At 43.5% G+C, this 19,895-nt stretch overlaps 1 protein-coding gene and 1 long non-coding RNA gene across 2 annotated transcripts in view; one reads left to right on the top strand and one right to left on the bottom strand.

The window, feature by feature from the left end:
* LOC309346403 overlaps window positions 1-19,895 on the bottom strand; it is a 308,888-nt gene that overhangs the window by 149,045 nt on the left and 139,948 nt on the right. The gene's annotated exons all lie outside the window — the stretch shown is intronic.
* On the top strand, window positions 9,211-11,212 carry LOC309346389 (trypsin-like). Its single transcript, XM_081870090.1, has 3 exons — window positions 9,211-9,481; window positions 9,831-10,006; window positions 11,035-11,212. Exons 1-3 carry the CDS (start codon window positions 9,238-9,240, stop codon window positions 11,182-11,184), a joined length of 570 nt encoding a protein of 189 aa, XP_081726216.1. The 5' UTR covers window positions 9,211-9,237; the 3' UTR covers window positions 11,185-11,212.

The raw sequence follows: 19,895 nt of genomic DNA, 5'->3' as shown, positions 1-19,895 counted from the left end.
CTTGCTGCCGTTGTTGCATACATGAAAAATGTTCGGTCCTTCTTTAACACCTTCTGGCTGACAATTCCCAGAAGGAAGGCCTCTGGTTTCTTGGTGAAGGTATACTTAAATACCTTTTTCAGCTCATTATATATCATTTCCCAGAAGGCCTTCACCCTAGGGCAAGTCCACCAGAGGTGAAAGAATGTTCCCTCATTTTCTTTACATTTCCAACATTTATTATCAGACAAATGGTATATCTTAGCAAGTTTAACTGGGGTCATGTACCATCTATATATCATTTTCATTACATTTTCCTTCAAAGCATTACATGCAGTGAAGTTCATCCCAGTGGTCCACAGCCTTTCCCAGTCCTCAGACATGATATTATACCCAATGTCCTGTGCCCACTTTATCATAGCTGATTTAACCATTTCGTCTTGTGTATTCCATTTTAACATCAAGTTATACATTCTTGAAAGTACCTTAATCTTTGGTTCTAACAGTTCTGTTTCCAATTTCGATTTCTCCACCTGGAACCCTAACTTTTTATCATTTTTAAAGACTTCTTTAATCTGAGCGTAGTGTAACCAGTCTCGCACTTTATCCTTTAATTTATCCAAACTCTGCAATTTCCAATTGTCTCCATCTTTTTCTAGTATTTCCCAATATTTTGGCCATTTGGGCTCCATATTGGGTCTTTTTCGAGCCTTAGCTTCCAGAGGTGAAAGCCACCTTGGAGTTTTATTTTCCAATAAGTCTTTGTATTTTGTCCATACTGCTTTCCTGACAATATGGTTCTTAAAGGCCTTATTGATCTTAGGGCCTAAATAAGTCCACCAGAGGTGAAAGAATGTTCCCTCATTTTCTTTACATTTCCAACATTTATTATCAGACAAATGGTATATCTTAGCAGGACATTGGGTATAATATTATGTTTGAGGACTGGGAAAAGTTATGGACTACTGGGCTGAACTTCACTGCATGTAATGCTTTGAAAGAAAATGTAATGAAAATGATATATAGATGGTACATGACCCCAGTCAAACTTGCAAAAATATACCACTTGTCTGATAATAAGTGTTGGAAATGTAAGGAAAATGAAGGAACGTTCTTTCACCTCTGGTGGACTTGCCCCAAGGTGAAGGCTTTCTGGGAAATGATATATAATGAACTGAAAAAGGTATTTAAGTATACCTTCCTTAAGAAACCATACCATAAGTATGCATGCCAACCAAAAGCATTGTTAAAACCTTCCAGATCCAGTACGTCAGTGTCCTCGAGAAGTAGCCAGTCTTTTAGCCAGCAGAAAGCTGCGGCTTCTGGGACGCAAGTAAAGCCGTGATGCGTGGCTTCCTAATACAACAGAATTCAATAAAGAGGAAAAAACAGAATGAGAAGAAAGAGAAAATTTGGAATCTAATAAAAGAAGGGGAGAAGAAACTGAGATCTAAGCCTAAATCCCAGGAGATATTAAGAGAAATAAAATTTTATCAAACACAATATATGGAATTGATGAACCAGGAAATAGAATGGAAAATTAAACAAATGAGACAAAAGACTTTTGAGTCTGCAGATAAATGTGGGAAGCTACTGTCTTGGCAACTGAAAAAGAGACAAAAACTGAATACAGTGACATCACTCGAAGTAGATGGGAAGACTATTAATAAACCAAATGAGATAAGTAATTGTTTTCAAAGTTTCTTTAAGAAATTATACAAACAAGGGCCAAAAAATGAACAGGAGATAGAAGAATTTATTGGAAAATACGGACTATCAAAAATCTCTGAAAACAACAGAAGGAGTTTAAATGAGAAAATTACAGATCAAGAAATAGAGAGTGCCATCCAGGATATGAAGCTGGGAAAATCACCAGGACCAGATGGACTAACTGCGAGATATTATAAAGTATTGAAGGATTGGTTAATACAACCACTGAAAGAAGTCTGCAATCAAATTTTGGAGGGGAAAAAGGCTCCCGAATCGTGGAAGGAAGCATTCATCTCACTTATACCAAAGACAGAAACTGAGAAACATCAAGTTAAGAATTACCGCCCTATATCACTTTTGAATGTGGATTATAAAATTTTTGCAGACATTCTAGCAAAAAGATTCAAAAAAGTTCTGTTAGAGGAGATTCACAGGGACCAAACAGGCTTTCTACCAGGCAGGCAATTGTCAGACAATGTGAGGAATATTATAGATATTCTAGAACTTTTGGAAACTGACATAAATAGAAAAGCTGTTTTGATTTTTGTGGATGCAGAGAAAGCCTTTGACAATATTTGTTGGAGCTTTATGAAGAGGAATCTCCAAGGAATGGGGGTAGGCAAGAACTTTGAAAATGGTATAAGTGCAATTTATTCTGAGCAAAAGGCCAAACTTATTGTAAATGGTATGGTTATGGATGAAATTCCAATAGAGAAAGGGACACGACAGGGATGCCCAATTTCCCCTCTATTGTTTATATCGGTACTGGAGGTTTTCCTTAATATGATTAGAAGAGACCAGCTGGTTAAAGGTATACAGGTCGGAACTAAACATTATAAGCTAAGAGCATTTGCAGATGACTTAGTTTTGACATTACAACAGCCAGAAACTAGTACAAAAAGAGTTCTGGAACTTATTGAAATATTTGGTCAGGTAGCTGGTTTTAAATTGAATAAACACAAGACAAAGGTGTTGGAAAAAAATCTTACGGTGGGGGAAAAAGACAGTTTTCAAAGAGAAACTGGTTTGGAAATTACTAAAAAGGTAAAATATCTGGGGGTGAATTTAACATCTAAGAATGTGAACCTATTTAAAGATAACTATGAGAAATGCTGGGCTGAAGTGAAGAAAGATTTCGATATATGGTCAAGATTGAGACTTTCCTTGTTAGGCCGAATTGCTGTAATTAAGATGAATGTATTGCCGAGATTGTTGTTTTTGTTCCAGACATTGCAAATTTTAGATAAGATGGACTGTTTCAAGAAGTGGCAGAAAGATATATCTAAATTTGTCTGGCAGGGCAAAAAACCCAGAATTAAATTTAAGATTTTGACTGATGCAAAGGATAGAGGGGGCTTTGCCCTGCCGGACTTAAAACTTTATTATGAAGCAGCAGCTTTTTGCTGGCTGAAACCATGGCTACTTCTTGAGAATACAGACATTCTGGACCTGGAAGGTTATGATAATAGTTTTGGTTGGCATGCATATTTATGGTATGACAAGGTAAAGGTACATAGAAATTTTAAAAATCATATTATTAGGAAAGCATTGTATAATGTATGGAATCGATATAAAGATTTGTTTGAAAGTAAAACCCCCAGGTGGCTGTCACCAATGGAAGCTAAGGCGGTAAAAAGATTGAACATGGATACAGACTGGCCAAAATATTGTGAAATTATAGAATATGATGGTGAAAAGTTGAAACTACAGAGTTTTGAGAAATTGAAACCTAAAGTCCGAGATTGGTTACATTACTACCAGATTAATGAAACTTTTAAGCAGGACAGAAAACTAGGATTTCAGAAGGAGAGGTCAAAGTTAGAAACAGAATTGCTAGAACCCAATACTAAGAATTTGTCTAGAATGTATAATCTGCTGCTAAAATGGAACACACAAGATGAAACGGTTAAATCAGCCATGATTAAGTGGGCACAAGATATTGGTCATGATATTATGTTTGCTGACTGGGAGCAGTTATGGACCACAGGTATTAAATTTACGGCATGTAGTGCCCTGAAAGAGAACATAATGAAAATGATCTATAGGTGGTACATGACCCCAGTCAAGCTTGCAAAGATATATCATTTGCCCAATAACAATTGCTGGAAGTGTAATGAATGTGAAGGAACCTTTTATCACCTTTGGTGGACCTGCCCAAAGATTAAGGCCTACTGGGAAATGATCTATAATGAAATTAAGAAAATCCTTAAGTGGACATTTGTAAAGAAACCGGAGGCTTTTCTCCTGGGCATGGTCGGCCAATTGGTACCAAAGAAAGATAGGACCTTTTTTATGTACGCAACAACAGCAGCAAGAATCCTTTTGGCGAAGTATTGGAAGACTAAAGAATTACCTACTCTGGAAGAATGGCAGACCAAGGTGACTGAATTTATGGGACTGGCAGAGATGACCGGCAGAATCCGTGACCAGAGGAAAGAGACAGTGGAGGAGGACTGGAAAAAATTTAAAATCTATCTTAAAAATTGTTGTAAAATTTCGGAATGTTAAGATGTCAGGGGATTGGACACTAAGAATTACAGCTATAAATCGAAATTTATAAAGCAGAAACTTTTTTTAAAGAGAATTAAATATAAAAATGGGATGAAGAATTGCTAAAAATTTTGAAATTTGGATGCAGTGAAGGGGAGGTTTGGGGAAGTCGCATTATGTTTGTTTGTTTTTTGTTTATGTTGTAAAATCAATAAAAATTATTATTAAAATAAAAAAAAAAACAGAAAGCTGCGGCTTCATAATACAGCTTTAAGTCTGGCAGGGCAAAGCCCCCTCTTTCTTTCGCATCAGTTAATATCTTAAACTTAATTCTGGGCTTTTTGCCCTGCCAGACAAATTTAGAAATGTCTCTCTGCCACTTCCGGAAGCACTCCGTCTTGTCCACAATCTGTAATGTTTGAAACAAAAACAACATTTTTGGCAATACATTCATCTTAATAGCGGCAATTCGGCCTAACAAAGAAAGCTTCAATTTTGTCCAACTATCCAAGTCTCTCTTAATTTCAGACCAACATTTTTCATAGTTATCCTTAAATAAACTCAGATTTTTTGCTGTTATATTTACCCCTAGGTACTTTACTTTTTTAACCACAGTTAGTTCTGTTTCTCTCTGAAACTGTTCTGACTCTGTATCTGTCAAATTTTTTCCCAACACCTTAGTTTTCTGTTTATTTAGTTTAAATCCCGCCACCCAACCAAAATCTTGTATCAGTTGCAATACTCTTTTTGTACTAGATTCTGGCTCCTGCAAAGTCAAAACTAGGTCATCTGCAAAGGCTTTAAGTTTATATTGTTTCGCTCCGACCTGAATCCCTTCCACCAACCGGTCCCCTCTGATCATATTCAAGAGCACTTCCAGAACCGAAATAAATAACAGAGGGGAGATCGGGCAGCCTTGTCGTGTTCCTTTTTCAATTTTGAACTCTTCTGTAACCACATTGTTAACTATCAATTTAGCTTTTTGTTCTGAATATATTGCATCAATCCCATTCTCAAACCCCCGTCCCACTCCCATTTCTTTTAAATTTCCCTTCATAAATTTCCAAGAAATATTATCAAAGGCCTTCTCCGCATCTATAAAGATTAACACTGCTTTTGTATTTATGTCTGTTTGCAAAAGTTCCAGAATATCAATAATGTTCCTAGTGCTAGCAAACATATGTCTACCTGGGAGAAAGCCTGCCTGGTCTTTATGAATTACTTCATTTAAAACTCTTTTAAGTCTACTTGCCAAAATGTCTGCAAATATTTTGTAATCCACATTTAGAAGGGACAATAGTTTTTGAGTTGTGTCTTTTCAGTTTCAGATTTTGGTATCAATGTGATAAAAGCTTCCTTCCACGATTCCGGCGCCCTCTTTCCCTCCATAATTTCGTTGCTGACCTCCATCAATGGTTGAATCAAATAGTCTTTTAATGTCTCATAATACTTGGAGGTCAGGCCGTCTGGCCCTGGAGATTTGCCCAATTGCATGTTCTGAATGGCTTGTTCAATCTCTTGTCGTGTTATTTTATTGTTCAGGATTAATCTGTTTTCTTGTGACAATTTTGTTAGTCCATTTTTTTCCAAAAATTGTTTAATCTCAACCTCATCTTGCGGCCCTTTAGTATATAATTTTTTAAAATATCTCTGGAAACACTTTCTAATCTCCGCGGGGTTCTGAATGTTTCTTCCTTCAATTTCTAGGTTTGTAACTGTATTTAATTTTTGTCTCTTCTTCAACTGCCACGCTAGCAGTTTCCCACATTTGTTTGCCGATTCAAAAGTTTTTTGTTTCATTAGTTTGATCTTCCACTCTATTTCCTGGTTTAACAGTTTAGAATATTGTGCTTGATGAAGTTTAATTTCTCTCAGAATCGGCTGTGATTTCGGGTTGGATCTTAGCTTCTTCTCTAATTCTTTAATTTTCTCCAAGATCTTATCTTTCCTCTCATTTTGTATCCTTTTCTTTACAGTATTCTGTTGTATCAAGAACCCCCTCATCACCGCCTTACTTGCGTCCCAGATAATTCTTTTTTCCACCGTAGTGTTCATGTTTATCTCAAAGTAGTCCTTCAGAGCTTTTGGGGCCTTCTTGGTGATCTCCTGATCTCTAAACAAATTGTCATTCATCTTCCATCTAAAGGAACCGGTTGGTAGTAATGTCATGTCCATCTTCAGTGCATTATGGTCGGAGCAGGTCTTTGGGCAGATTTCCACTTTTCTGATCTTGGGTGCCAGACCTCTAGTTATCCATATTTGGTCGATTCTTGTCCAAGTCAGCTGGGCCTCAGAGAAAAATGTTCCTTCTCTTCCTAAGGGAATCTTTATTCTCCAAATGTCAATCCAGTCCATATTGTCTGTCATTTCAAAAAAAGACTTTGGTAGTCTGCCATCTTTCGTAACGTTTTGGCTTTGTGACTTATCCATATTAGTTGATACGACCCCATTCATATCTCCCATCATGATGATGTTGTTATATTCCAGATAGTCCAGCATAATCTCATGCAACTTCTTATAAAATTCCGATTTCCCTTCGTTTGGTGCATAAATTCCTAATATCAAAATCTTCTCTCCTTGATGTTGTATCTCGATTGCTAAGATTCTTCCATGTTCATCTTTGAATAAAAATTTAGGTGACAGGCTCTCTTTTGCATATATCACCACGCCTCTCTTCTTTACTCTGTCCGAAGATATAAATTCCTGACCAAGTCTTTTGTTTATTAGCACTTTTCTGTGGAGCCTAGTCACATGTGTTTCTTGTAAGCAAATAATGTCCAATTGTTCTTTTTTTAATATATGAAAAATTTTCCTCCTTTTTTCCGGAATGTTGCAGCCATTTATATTCCAACTCAAAAGTTGCAGAGACATCCTGAACAAATCTGATTAGTTTTCTGGGGGTGGTACCTTGTTCGCTGGATCTTCAAAGTCCAAGGGTGCAGGTTCCCCTGGTGCTCCAGGCTCAGAAGGTAGTTCAATTCCTTTTTGTAGGTCCTCTCCGTATGTAGTCAGAAATTTATCTCTGTCTTCCAATGTTCTAATTTTAACCTTCTTCCCTCTAAAGGTGAAAGATAATCCTTGGGGAAAGATAATCCTTGGGGAAATTCCCACCTGAAGATAATTGAGTTGCTCCTCAACAGTCTAACCAATTCCAGATATTCAGATCTAAGATCAAGCAGCTGTTTAGGAATATCCTTGTAAAGTTCAATTCTTTTGTCCAGAATGTCCAGTGACTTTCCGTAGTGTAGGCCCAGAATCTTGTCCCTTTCCTCCTTTGATCTCAGTATTATCAGACAGTCTCTGGACTTCTCTTTCTTTATAAGTCTTCCAAGCCTAAAAGCTGATACAATTTTAAAGTCTTTTTCCTCTAGTTTCCAAAACTTGGAAACTCAGAAACTCAGAAACTCAGCCAAGTTGCCTTCTTCCACTTCTGGTATAGACCTTATCCTTAAGTTGCTCTCCCTCTTTCTCAATTCCAACATAGAAAGATAGGTCTGGTGTTCCCCTACTTGTTTATTGAGTGGTCTTACCTCTTGTTCTAACTTTCCAAGTCTTTGGCTGGTATCCTCAGCCAATTTCCGATTTTCACCTGTAGCCTCTGTCAATTCACCTATTGCCTGTACATTCTGTGCCACTTGTCCAGTTAATCTATTTAAGCATTCTGTGTTTTGATCAATTTTAGCAGTTTGCTCATCAGCTTTTCTGTCCAATGATTCCACTTTTTTATCCAACGATTCCAATTTTTCATAGATTTTCTCTAAAATAGAGGCAGTTGCTCCTGAGGCCATATCTTCCAATTGTAAATCCTCAGTTTCTCCCTCCCCTGCCCGTTGCAGAGAGGCAGCTCTTTCCTCAGAAGACAAGGTAGGCAGAGTAGGCACAGATGATCTATGTGTCTGTGAGGCTGTGGTTAAAGTTGTTAATGTTGTTTGTCTGGTTCTTGGTCCCTTTTTTCTTGCGCCACTCATTCCAGAGTTATCTAAAAGTCAAGGTCGAGCTGAGTTGTTCCCATGAGAAACAACATCCCAGATGGTAACAGTCAGACAGGAGGCCGGGAAATGAAAGTAAAATAAAGTCACTGCTGTAAATCCCAAATCCTCTAGGGGGAGTTTAAGATGTCTATGGGGAAGAGGTCAGTTCCAGTAAAATTTAAAAAAATCAGAATAATGTCCAAGAGCCTTCAATAGTAGGTTTTAGCAGAGTTGTTTTTAACAAACTACAATGTTTCAGTCAGTGCATACTGGTATTCCAAGTGATGCTTCAAAGTAACAAATCCAGAGTCCTCAGATTGTTTCCAAATTTAAAAGTATCCAAGTCTGCAAACTGGCTAGTCTGTTACACAGGCAGCTCCAGCACCTGGGTTTCTTACTTAAGTTATAAATCCAGTAGAAGAAAGGTATCACCATGCAAATAAGAAGCATAAATTCCAGCACTTAGTGTCCTTAATCAACTTACGAAAAAGTTCAATTGGTGCTCAGATCCCTTAGGTTAAAAGTTCTCTCTTTGCCTCCACTCCTCCAGCTCTTTGCTTTGAAATTCAATGACAGCGGAAGACGGACTTCCTGTTTTTCGTCTCTCCGCTTTCGACCAAATTCAGTATTTTTAAGTCCCAAAATTTTAAAGAGTCTTTTACTACTCACAGGTTGTAGCTTTTCCGAATCAAAAATTTCCAGGAAGAAAGGTCAGCGCTCATCGGCAGCAGCAGCGCGGCTTCACTCCGTTGATTGCGCAACGACCCACAGTGCCGCTACCCCCTCCTCGCTCCGGAGCCCCTTACGGGGTTCCTTCAACGTTTCGGGGGCAGCTCCAGGCACCCGCCGGGTCCCAAGACCACAGGCTTCTACTGCCTGTGGGTTGCCGGTGTGGGTCTCCGCTTTGCCGTAGCGGACGACCCGTTTCAAAGGAGCCCCCTCTCCACAGTTAGAAGAGGGCAGCCATTACCGTTTCGCGCCACCTCCGGAAGTCCGAGCAAGGAATCTTTCAACCCAGGCTGAGGCAGAAAAACTCTAGGGAGAACACTATTAACCCTCCTGCTCTTCTTCCAGCAGCCCAGACCACATGGAGGTCTGGCTTGGCCTACAAGTCCCTGAGACTCTTCCTAAGGAGAAGCAACAGGTCATTGCTGCTGCCAAGCTGGTCCCTCATAAGCAGTTCAACAACTACACACTGGACTATGACATCATGCTCATCAAGCTTGCACAACCAGCTGTCCTGGGTGAGCTAGTGCAGCCCATCAGTTTGCCCAGCCAATGTGCCATAGCTGGGACCCAGTGCCTGGCTTCAGAATGGATCAGCAGCAACTGTGAGTACAGAGAGGGTGGTGCTGAGAGACTAACCAGGATCAGCAACAACTGTGACAGACTGGAGCAGGGGGCTGCTGGAAGATGCCCCTCTTCGTGGCCGTGGGGGATTATGGTGGGGACACGCAAGGGGGCACTGAAGTTCCTTAGTGGTGCATGGGATAAATGACACCGTGCAAAAAAGGGAAGGGTAGATGAATGGCAAATGGTGGGAGGGAGGCACCAACAATTCATTGTACTATGATAGATTCATGGCAGGTGGCAGTGCCCCCTTGAAGCAGAAAGAGCTCAAGGAGAGAGGGGTGAGGGGTGAGGCCTGAGCATAAGAGTCTCCCTCCTGCCTTGCCCCAGGCAGCTGCTCAGGATCAACATATTTTGGGCTTACAGCTGATGGAACAAACAACCTTCTGCAGTGCTCCTACCTTCCAGTCACATCTGATGCCACGTGCAACAATGTCTACCCAGGACGGTTCACTGACAGGATGCTTTGTGCTGGACAGCTGGGCAGCAGCCAAGATGCCTGCAAGGTGAGGCTCTTCTCTTTTCACTGGGAAGTCCAGTGATTGGGGGGCAGGGAGCAGACAAGCAGAGGCATACCTTGACTCCCTTGTGATCTTGGCCAGAAGCTGTATCAGTACATCTGAAGCTGGGAGAGACCATGGACCAGAAACTCTAAAGGTTTGCTTTTTGTCACCTTTCATGCTCTGCCTGTGATTTCCTCCATGACCATCAGGATTGCTCTTCTTCCTCTCTCACTCCCTCTCTTCCTGCAACTCTCACCTGCTGTCTCTATCTTTCTTCTATCCAAGCGCCACTTGGCGCTCCACTCACAGTTCCAATAGCACCACTGGCCAACCTGGGAGATGGTCCTGCAGGACTGATGAGATGGGTGCCTAGAGGAGCCTGCATGCCTTGCCTGGCCTCCAAGATGGGCATGAGTGCTCCTAGCCACTTCAAGCCATGGGTGAGTGGTGTGGTTTTGGTGGACTCCTGCGCCTGCACCTTTTGGTGGGAGGTAAGGTCATATAGGTGTCCCTGATTTTGAGTTCAGTAACATGGTCTAATTATGTGCATCCACACACATCATAGATGAATGCTTCCCTTCAGACTAGAGCTGTCTCCAACCAATTCACTCACAAGCACAAGCACGCTCCGTAGGCAGGCTAGTAGCTATTGGCCAGACATTAACCAGAACTAAACAGCAAAGCATAATATATTTGAAAAGTACAATAAAAAGGCATGTGCCAAATCCTCCCCATATCAAAGTTAAATAGCATTTATGTCATTTCTGCATTCTTGAGAGGGACAGAGGGGCTGTAAGCGCAAGCGCACACCCAGCCCAACAGGGGAAGAGAAATTCTCCAGCTGCAAGAGCCAACCTCTTGGGACCACTCAGGAGGTACGGTACTTGTGGCTGGGGAAAGCCTCACACAGCTCCCTCTCTCCTGCTGCAGGCAGTGCTCCAGGGCCTGAGAGTTCAAATAACGACAGTGAGAAATTGCCATGATTTGATCCTGTCCCCTGGAGAGCCCCAAAGCTGTTGTCTGTGTCTTAGGGAGATGTGGGCAGCCCCCTGGTGTGTGAAGAAGCCATCCAAGGACTGCTGTCCTGGAAGAAAAGCTGCAGTGAAGAGAACCGGCTGGGGCTGTACACCAAGGTCTGCATCTTTGAAGACTGGATCCACTACACAATTGCCAACAACTGAAGAGCAATCAAGCCAGATTGTGCTCTGACTTGGTATCTTGCTGCTCTGAGAAAGACCCTGTGATCTGGCACCACCAGCAATGCAATGACTATACAGGCCTGGCTACTGTGGAAGAGAAGGCTTCTAGGAAGCCCACCCCCCAGTCTGCCCACCACCAGAGGGGTCATGGCTGAGGCAAGGGAGCAGAATCGAATGATTTGCTCCCTCACTCCTCAGCTTCCGGCACACCTCCTGGAATGGCTTGATTTCACATTATGGTAGATGTTGGTTAGGTTTTACCATGTAGGTGAGGGAATATATTAACTATATTTTATTCCTCCACAAACCTGGGAAACAGACAAAACATCAGTTTATCGCTTGTGTTTAGAAGCACAGTGCTGAGCATCTTAAACAGTAAAAACAAAAGCCTTTAGGCTGATCTCCCCCTTCTGTTACCCTGTTTATTATAGAAACAGGCCACCGACTGAAAAGTATGGTTAAAACATATAGTTTGCTCACAGTCAAGCACCTGCCCTTAGCAACAACAGCAGTAAAAATAAATGCAGGTAAAATATTTGTATTTACAGTGAAAGCAGCCTCAGGCATGAGCCTGATGCTGGAGCAAGCAGATACAAGTCTTCTCCCATCGGCTGGCTGGAGAGAGAGAGAGAGAGAGAGAGAGAATGAGAGAGAAGGAACAGAAAATACTTCTTTTCTTCTTCCCTACCAAGAGAGGAGGGGAAATGAAATAACACAGAGCCTTCTCTACCAATTGCATTGATCTGAGTCCACCTAACAGCAATACTGCTCTGTGATTTTAATCCCCACACTTGCTTACTAGTAAGAATATGCATTTTTAGATTTGATTTCTAAACTCCCACAATATTTACTCCATGGAGCAGTTTCATTAGCATCCCAGCCTTCCATGGCCTAACACAGTCAAAGCTCCATGAAAGAACCTACCACACCAGCACCCACCTAGAGTGGCTCTGAAGTCTGCTTGTTTGTGAAGTGAGGCACTTGGGGTGCTCAGAGGCCCGACCCCTCCAACGGATGTAAGTTGCAGAGCTGCTGATTTCCATACTCCCTAAGGCAGTGTTTCCCAACCTTGGGCCTCCAGCTGTTTTTGAACTACAATTCCCATCATCCCTTGCCACTGGTCTTGCTAGTCAGGGATGATGGGAGTTGTAGTTCAAAAACAGCTGGAGGCACAAGGTTGGGAAACACTGCCCTAAGGTACCCATTTCACACACCCCTCTGGGACATCACTGTTTCTGCCAAGAAAGTGCCGTGTAGGTTGAGGCACAACCTCTTCAGTTCTTTGCTCTTCATCCAAACTGGCTATCAGTTGTACTTAAGGAATACTTCCACTATTACAAGGGAAGTAATAGTGCCACTGTATTCTGCTCTGGTCAGACCTCACCTGGAGTACTGTGTCCAGTTCTGGGCACCACAGTTCAAGAAGGACACTGACAAACTGGAACGTGTCCAGAGGAGGGCAACCAAAATGGTCAAAGGCCTGGAAACGATGCCTTATGGGGAACGGCTAAGGGAGCTGGGCATGTTTAGCCTGGAGAAGAGGAGGTTAAGGGGTGATATGATAGCCATGTTCAAAGATATAAAAGGATGTCACATAGAGGAGGGAGAAAGGTTGTTTTCTGCTGCTCCAGAGAAGCGGACACAGAGCAATGGTTCCAAACTACAAGAAAGAAGATTCCACCTATACATTAGGAAGAACTTCCTGACAGTAAGAGCTGTTCGACAGTGGAATTTGCTGCCAAGGAGTGTGGTGGAGTCTCCTTCTTTGGAGGTCTTTAAGCAGAGGCTTGACAACCATATGTCAGGAGTGCTCTGATGGTGTTTCCTGCTTGGCAGGGGGTTGGACTCGATGGCCCTTGTGGTCTCTTCCAACTCTATGATTCTATGATTCTATGATTCTAAGCCATCCAACAGTCCATTGCCTGAGCTAAGCCAAGCCCCCTTGCCCACCTCCCCAGCTTCTTACAGACATCTCAGTTCTGTTTTCCCATCATTGCCAACCACAGAAATGCCAACTGAGAGTGCCCACTTCTGGGTTAGCGCCATCGGCAATGGAAGAATTCCTCTGATCCAGAGGAACCCACTCCGTGAAAATCGGGTCTTGCCGCCGCGGCAAAGGCGGAGACCCTTAAAAAATCCCAGGCAGAGGAAGCCTGGGAACATGGGATTTGGCTGACCCTACACGCAAGGAAACCCGTTTTTCGGGGATCCGAAGCGACGTGGGGTGAGCGGCGCGGTGTTTTGAATCGACCGCTATTTTTGTGGAGTGAAGCCGCACAGCCGTTGCCGGAGAGCGCTGACTTTTTCCTGTGGACAATTTGACTCTAAACAAGTACCTGTGAGTAGAACGGAAAATTGGGCTAAGAAACATTTTAATTTGGCACTCGAGCGGGAAGGTTCTAAACAGGAAGTCCGCCTTCTGCTTTTGTAAATAGCCTGAAGCAAAAATTGTGCAAGCTAAAGTCTGGAAAGTTGTACATAAAGGTTTAAAATTCCTCCTGTTTTAACCATCTAAACCCCTCTTGGAAGCAGGAGTAAAGAGGGGGAATTTTGACTGTTTAAGCCTGCAGGAGAGAGAGTAAAGAAAGATAAATTTCCACCGTCTCAAACCTGGGAATGGGGTATCAGAGACAGAGATTTTTTGTGAAATTCATTGACTGTGAAAGGAGCATCCTTTGACAGATAGTTAAAGAAGAGAAACAAATTGTCTCCAATGTTGCCTTTTGCATTTAAAAGAAACAAGAAATCTGAAAAATGAAAGTAACTTTTTTTTTTGTTGGATCTGCTTTCAAAAGATGGATACAAATAGAAATTGTCTCCTCTAGAGGGAGCTTGTTAAATTGTTGCTGGAGTTGATCTGGGGACTCTACAGCTGCAGTGATAAGGATCATGGGATCAGACTGTGACCTTGAATAAAAATGTGTTTGGAATAAGTTTTGGTGCTTGCCTTTTGCAAGACAAGCGCTTTGTTGGAGCAGATGCATGAGAAGATGGACTTGATGACTGTTGCAATCAAAAATTTTGGACAAACAGTGAATACTTTTGCAGAAACCATCCAGGAGCCAACTCAGGAACCTGCTTTGACAGAGCAAGTGCAAACGCAGAAGATAATGGAGGAGGCTGCTGTTGAACCTCAAGTAATACAAATGGAGAAGCCCGAGGCCCTACAGGAGCATAAGCCGTTGTTGTTGAAGGTTGAATCTGGAGTGGGCCAGGGGGGGTCTGGAGTTGTGGGGGCCCTTAAGTTTGGAGGGACTTTGAAACATGCCTTTAAATATTTTCTGGACTACACTGTTGATTGTGGGGAATGGGACTGTGGGGAATGGGCCGATCTGCTGAGGAGAGACAGAGATAATTTTGAGTTGGAACATCCCCGAGACCTACCCCTCAATGAGAAAGGAAAGGAATTAAGAAAGAGATAAACAAAAGATAAGGTAAAGTGCAAGTACAAACAAGAAGAAAATCTGCAGAAGGGACATGGAAAAGACTTAAGAGCTTCGGACATAAGATTACCAGGTTGATGGACTAGATGGAACGGACAGTAAGGACTGACATAACCCGAGACCAGGAAGAAGAGACGCTGGAGGAAGATTGAAAGAAAAAAAAAATATATTGGGAATTAGTGTAAAATTAATGAGCATTAGGAAAATGTTGGAATGAAAATATTTGGCTTTAGTAGAAATGATATAAGGAATTACGTACAAATAAATATTAAGTTTTAAGCTTTAAGGTATTTTATAGAAAGATAAGGTAAATTGAATGACAGAATATAGTGAAAGATGGAAAGGATTTGCTGAGTTAATTAATAGGTTACAATGTTAAGACAAATTACTCAATAAAAATTGAGAAAGATGGAAAGAATTTGCTGAAACAAATAACTAAACTAGAATACAAAAAGGGAGGTGTGAGGAGGTCGATGAAACAAGTAAATGAAGGGTGGAGATATGGAATATTGGATGTGTGTGTATTTTTTATTATTATTGTTATTGGTGTATTGGTTTTTATGTGTGTTTTTTTCTTTTTTGATGTACTGTTATGTATGTTTTGTTAATTTTTTGTTGTTCTCTCTTTTGCTTTTTTTTGGTAATTTTTGAAACTTCTAATAAATATCATTTTAAAAAAAGGAAGCCATCCAACAGTCCCTTGCCTGAGCTAAGCCAAGCCCCCTTGCCCACCTCACCAGCTTCTTACAGACATCTCAGTTCTGTTTTCCCATCATTGCCAACCACAGAGATGCCAACTGAGAGTGCCCACAAATGGCAAGTTTAGTTGAGTGTGCTCATACGCTATGTCACTGCACTGAATGGTGCCCAAAGCAGCCTGAAACAAACACCAACTGGTTATCAAAACACAGCATCCTTGGAGGTTGCTACTGCTGCTGAAAGCTCTTAACTCTGTCCCTTGATAAAAACAGGGTTATGACAGGAGGGATGCATTCCATTGTCTCTGCAGGCAAGGGCGGAGGAAGGGGGTGCGGTGGTTGTGTGCCACCCTGGGCGTCACCACTGAGGAGGGTGACAAAATGCTGGGTGGCACTCACCACGAGGCCTGCAGCATGGCCAAACCACCAGTGGTCAGGACCTCATTAGCAGGACCAGTGGTCAGGGATGATGGGCCTTGTATTCCCACAACATTGGGTGACCCAAGGTGGAGAAAGGCTGCTCTGCACTGACTGGCAACCACTCTCTATCTCACACGAGGAGAGATACCTGGGTGCATTGGGTTCGCTGATGCATTTGGTGCAGAAGTTTCCCCTACGCAGGTCGCTCTCTCTGGTCTTTGTGGTCTTTAAGAACAGGCAAAAAAGTCCACTGCCAGTCCTTTGGCAAACACACAGGGCAGAAGTGAAACCAATTGAATCATCTGAAGCAAAACCAATTGAATCATCTGAAGCAAACTTAACAACAATACAAGGCTATAGCTATATGCACACTAACTTGAAATGAATTTTGTTGAGATCAATGTGACATTTTGGAACCTGGGTGAAACTATCCTGAAACGGGCAAGTCAGCATAGAGGTCTTTTTTTTGTCTTTTGTCTTTTGTCTTTACATGGAATGGCTGCAGGTCTGTCCTGCACATTTTTCTGGAAGCAAGTCCCAAATTTATGGGTTCAGGGAAAGGCCCAAAGAAAAAATCTATGCCAATCCAGGCTATTTGCCACAGAAAGGCCTTCATTTGGCACCAACACCCAAGCTAAACACTGTCAGTTTGCCTCAGATTCTAGAGAATTGTAGGCTTCAGAGATCCCCAAGGGTCATCCAGCCCACCCCCTGCAATGCAGGAAGTACACTTTGATTGCAACTGACACTCACTCACTGTTGCTCATGAGCACCAGAAGCAGGTGTTGTCCACTTCCAACGAAAACCCAATCTGTTTTTGGAGATCTGCACACACCTCCTCAGGTTGGGCAGGTGGCCATGTTTCCATTTCATTATTTCATGAAAAGTATGTGTCAGGTCTGCCTCTAGATCCCAGCTCACAGCGGACCAACGCCCGGTGGATATAATATACAAAAGTCTTTATTGAAGTTTAGTTTCCATTTCAAAGCTCTGGGTGCGCAGACCCACGTCTCGACGCTAGACCGGCTAAGTCCCCTCTGACTCACTGCTCCTCCCGCTGGTGGTGAGAGCACTGGTCCCGATTCCTGGGACTCCCCCTCCCCACTGCGCTCTGGTGGGGAAGCTGGTCCTGATTTCCAACTGCTGCTCAGGGACTCCCCGCTGGCCCCTTCCTCCTGGGGCTTCCCCCCTGGAACCCCCCTCGCTCTGGCCATCGGCGCTCCCTTCTGTGAGTCCTCCGATTCGCTGGAGAGGCTTGTGGAATAACTCTTTCCACTGTCACTGCCTGCGCCCCCCTCGGACTCCTCCTCCTCACTCTCCATTTGCTCCCCCTCCTGTGTCTCTCCTTCTGAACCCCTGACAGTATGTGTTGCTTGATTGTAGAACAAAAAACCTCAAAGCAGTTTACAAAACCAGCAAAAGCACAGGCAAGCGCAGCAAAATCCTTGGCAGTGAGCATGGGGGGGGCAGGGGGCAACGTAGGATTCTCACTTGAGTAAATGCAGGACAGGATGCCAGTATGGCTGAGAAGCATAGCTCTTGCAGGGGGACCTCCATGGACAGATGCAACCTAGCAGGGAATGGGCTAGGCTGGGGAGGGGGGCGAGCGGAGACCAGAAGCTTAACGCTGTGATGCAGCAGCAGCAGCAGCAGCAAAAAAGGCGAATGCTCTTCTCGGCTGCCTCCACAGAAGTCTAGTGTGCAGATCCAGGGCCCAAATCCTGGAGAGTCAGTGTTCAAGTTCAGAGGCAAGAGCATTTATGTTGCAGGCAAATCCTCACTGGTATCTGCAAAGGAAGGCTGGGAGAGACCGCCACCATGCCACCTGAAGCCCTGGAGAGCAGCAGCCAGTCAGTGTAGAGGTGGTGTGACATAGTGGTAAGAGCAGTGTTTCTCAAACTTGGGTCCAGACAACAGCTGGGAAGAAACAGTGGATCAGAATGTCGGTCTAGGGCCCGGGAGGCCGGGGTTCAAATTCCTGTCTGGCCATGAAGCTCACTGGGTGACCTCAGGCCAGTCACTCACTCTCAGCCTGACCTCCCTCGCAGGGCTTTTGTGAAGACAGAATGAGCAGGAGTGGCAGAGCCTAGGAAAAGGGACGGGCTGTCTGTAGTTCTCTCACTTTAGCCCGGGGGCTGATGCCGTAGCTGGTGAAGGCATACTGCCAATGCAGCAGCCCCAGGTGGGTGATCAGGAGCCGGCAGTAAGCGGTGAAGGTTGTGGTGAGGAAATGCCAGTAGAGAGCTCGGTCCAGAAACCAGATCTCAGAATGCAGGGTGACAACTGGAAGAGAGAAGAGAGACCGCAGGATGAGAAGAACAGACCACCCCACCTTTCAAGGGGGCCTAGGGATGACGAACTGGGCCTCGGTGCTTTCTACAAAGGATAAAGGCGTTTCCAGGGGAAATTCATCCTCTGAGGCCCTTCTTCGGGTGCCTCCTCCCCGAGAGGAGGGTGGCTACACAAGAACAGGCCTTTTCTGCAGTGGCTCCCTGTTTGTGGAAGGCTCTCTCCAGGGAGGCTCGCCTGGCACCTTCGCGACTTATCTGTAGGCGTCAGGCGAAAATGTTCCTCTTCAACCCAGCCTTTGGCTGATTGACACCTGATATCTTTCTAAATATGTTGGGTGGGGGGATGCTTGTTTTTCTTCTTATTTTTATTATGCATTTTGTGTTTTTTATATTGCAGATTTAGGTGGTAAACCGCCCTGAGATTTGTGGATGAAGAACGGTATGCAAATTTTAATAATAATAATAATATTGGGGAAAGATGGAAGCCAGGCATAGCTTGCTTCAGGAAGACTTCATCACAGGCCATGATAGAGAACAGCCTTTGTCAACCTGGTGCCCTCCAGATGTTTTGGACTATCCGTCCAAAGCCCATCAGTCTCAGCCAGCACAACTGTATGGTGCTAGGAACAGTAGTTCTGCCCTATTCCATTACGGGGACTCAGAGAAATAAGAGGGGCTGAAGACCTATAGGGAGTGGGGAATGGGGCAATCTGTAATCCAGGAATGGCCCTACTGCAGCTAGCAAACCTGACAAAGCTGGTAAAAGGCACTGCTAGTTCCCTGACACTTTCCATTAGCTCTTGCTAACATTAGATGAATTTGCAAGTCACAAGAAATAGTTGATGCAAATGAGCCGCAGTTTCTCTCTGGCGCGCATTCTTCTCCCACCTCCTTTCCTCCCCAGACTTTTCCTTCTGGTTTTCCCTTGGCAACCCTTTCCTGTTTTGTGGGGGCAGTGGGGCGTCTTGCAGTAGGACCCCCTCCTAAAGTGGCTCTCTGCTATCAGCCTAGCTTCCTTCCGGGCTTGAGAATCTCCGCAGCCAGTTATTTCCTCCCAGCCTAACCTGCCTGCAGGGTCGTTGTGATGACAAAATGTGGGAGAAGTTAATGACGTGCCCCATCTTGGGCTCCTCAGAGCAAAGGTGGGATATCAAGGTAATGGACAAAAATGCTCCAGGGCTACTTTTTTATTGCATTTTTATCCCACCTTTTCCTCCAAGGAGCCCAAGGTGGTTCTCTCCCTCCTCATTCAATCTCCACAACAGCCCTGTGAGGTAGACCAGGCTGCCAGGCATTGACTGACCCCCCACCCCATGGCAAGTGGGGATTCGAACTCTGGTCTCCCAAGGGGCAAATTGTACAGGGAATGCGTACAATGGAATTTTATGAAAGCAAAACAGTACAGTTTAATGATTTTAAAAGGTGATCAAAATCCATATAAGAGATTGTCCTCAAAGAGTACTATTTACATGGGCACCCTAAAAGCTGAGTAGAGAGTCTCTCTGAACAGAAGGCTGTTGTGTACCCCAATATTATCTATAAATATAGAAAAGTCTTGGAAAACTGCTTATAATGAGTACTATTTTAGGAAGACTAAGGACAGATCGTGAAGTTGAGGCTCCAATACTTCGGCCACCTCCTGAGAAGAGAAGACTCCCTGGAAAAGACCCTGATGTTGGGGAAGATGGAGGGCACAAGGAGAAGGGGACGCCAGAGGACGAGATGGTGGGACAGTGTTCTGGAAGCTACCAGCATGAGGGAGGCAGTGGAAGACAGGAGGGCCTGGCATGCTCTGGTCCAGGGGGTCACAAAGAGGCGGACACGACTAAACAACAACAATA

This window comes from Podarcis erhardii (genome assembly GCF_964252035.2).
Source record: "Podarcis erhardii genome assembly, chromosome: 7".
Taxonomy (NCBI): Eukaryota; Metazoa; Chordata; class Lepidosauria; order Squamata; family Lacertidae; genus Podarcis; species Podarcis erhardii.
The sequence above is the reverse complement of the archived record's forward strand: the minus strand, read 5'-3'. Positions and strand labels throughout refer to the sequence as shown.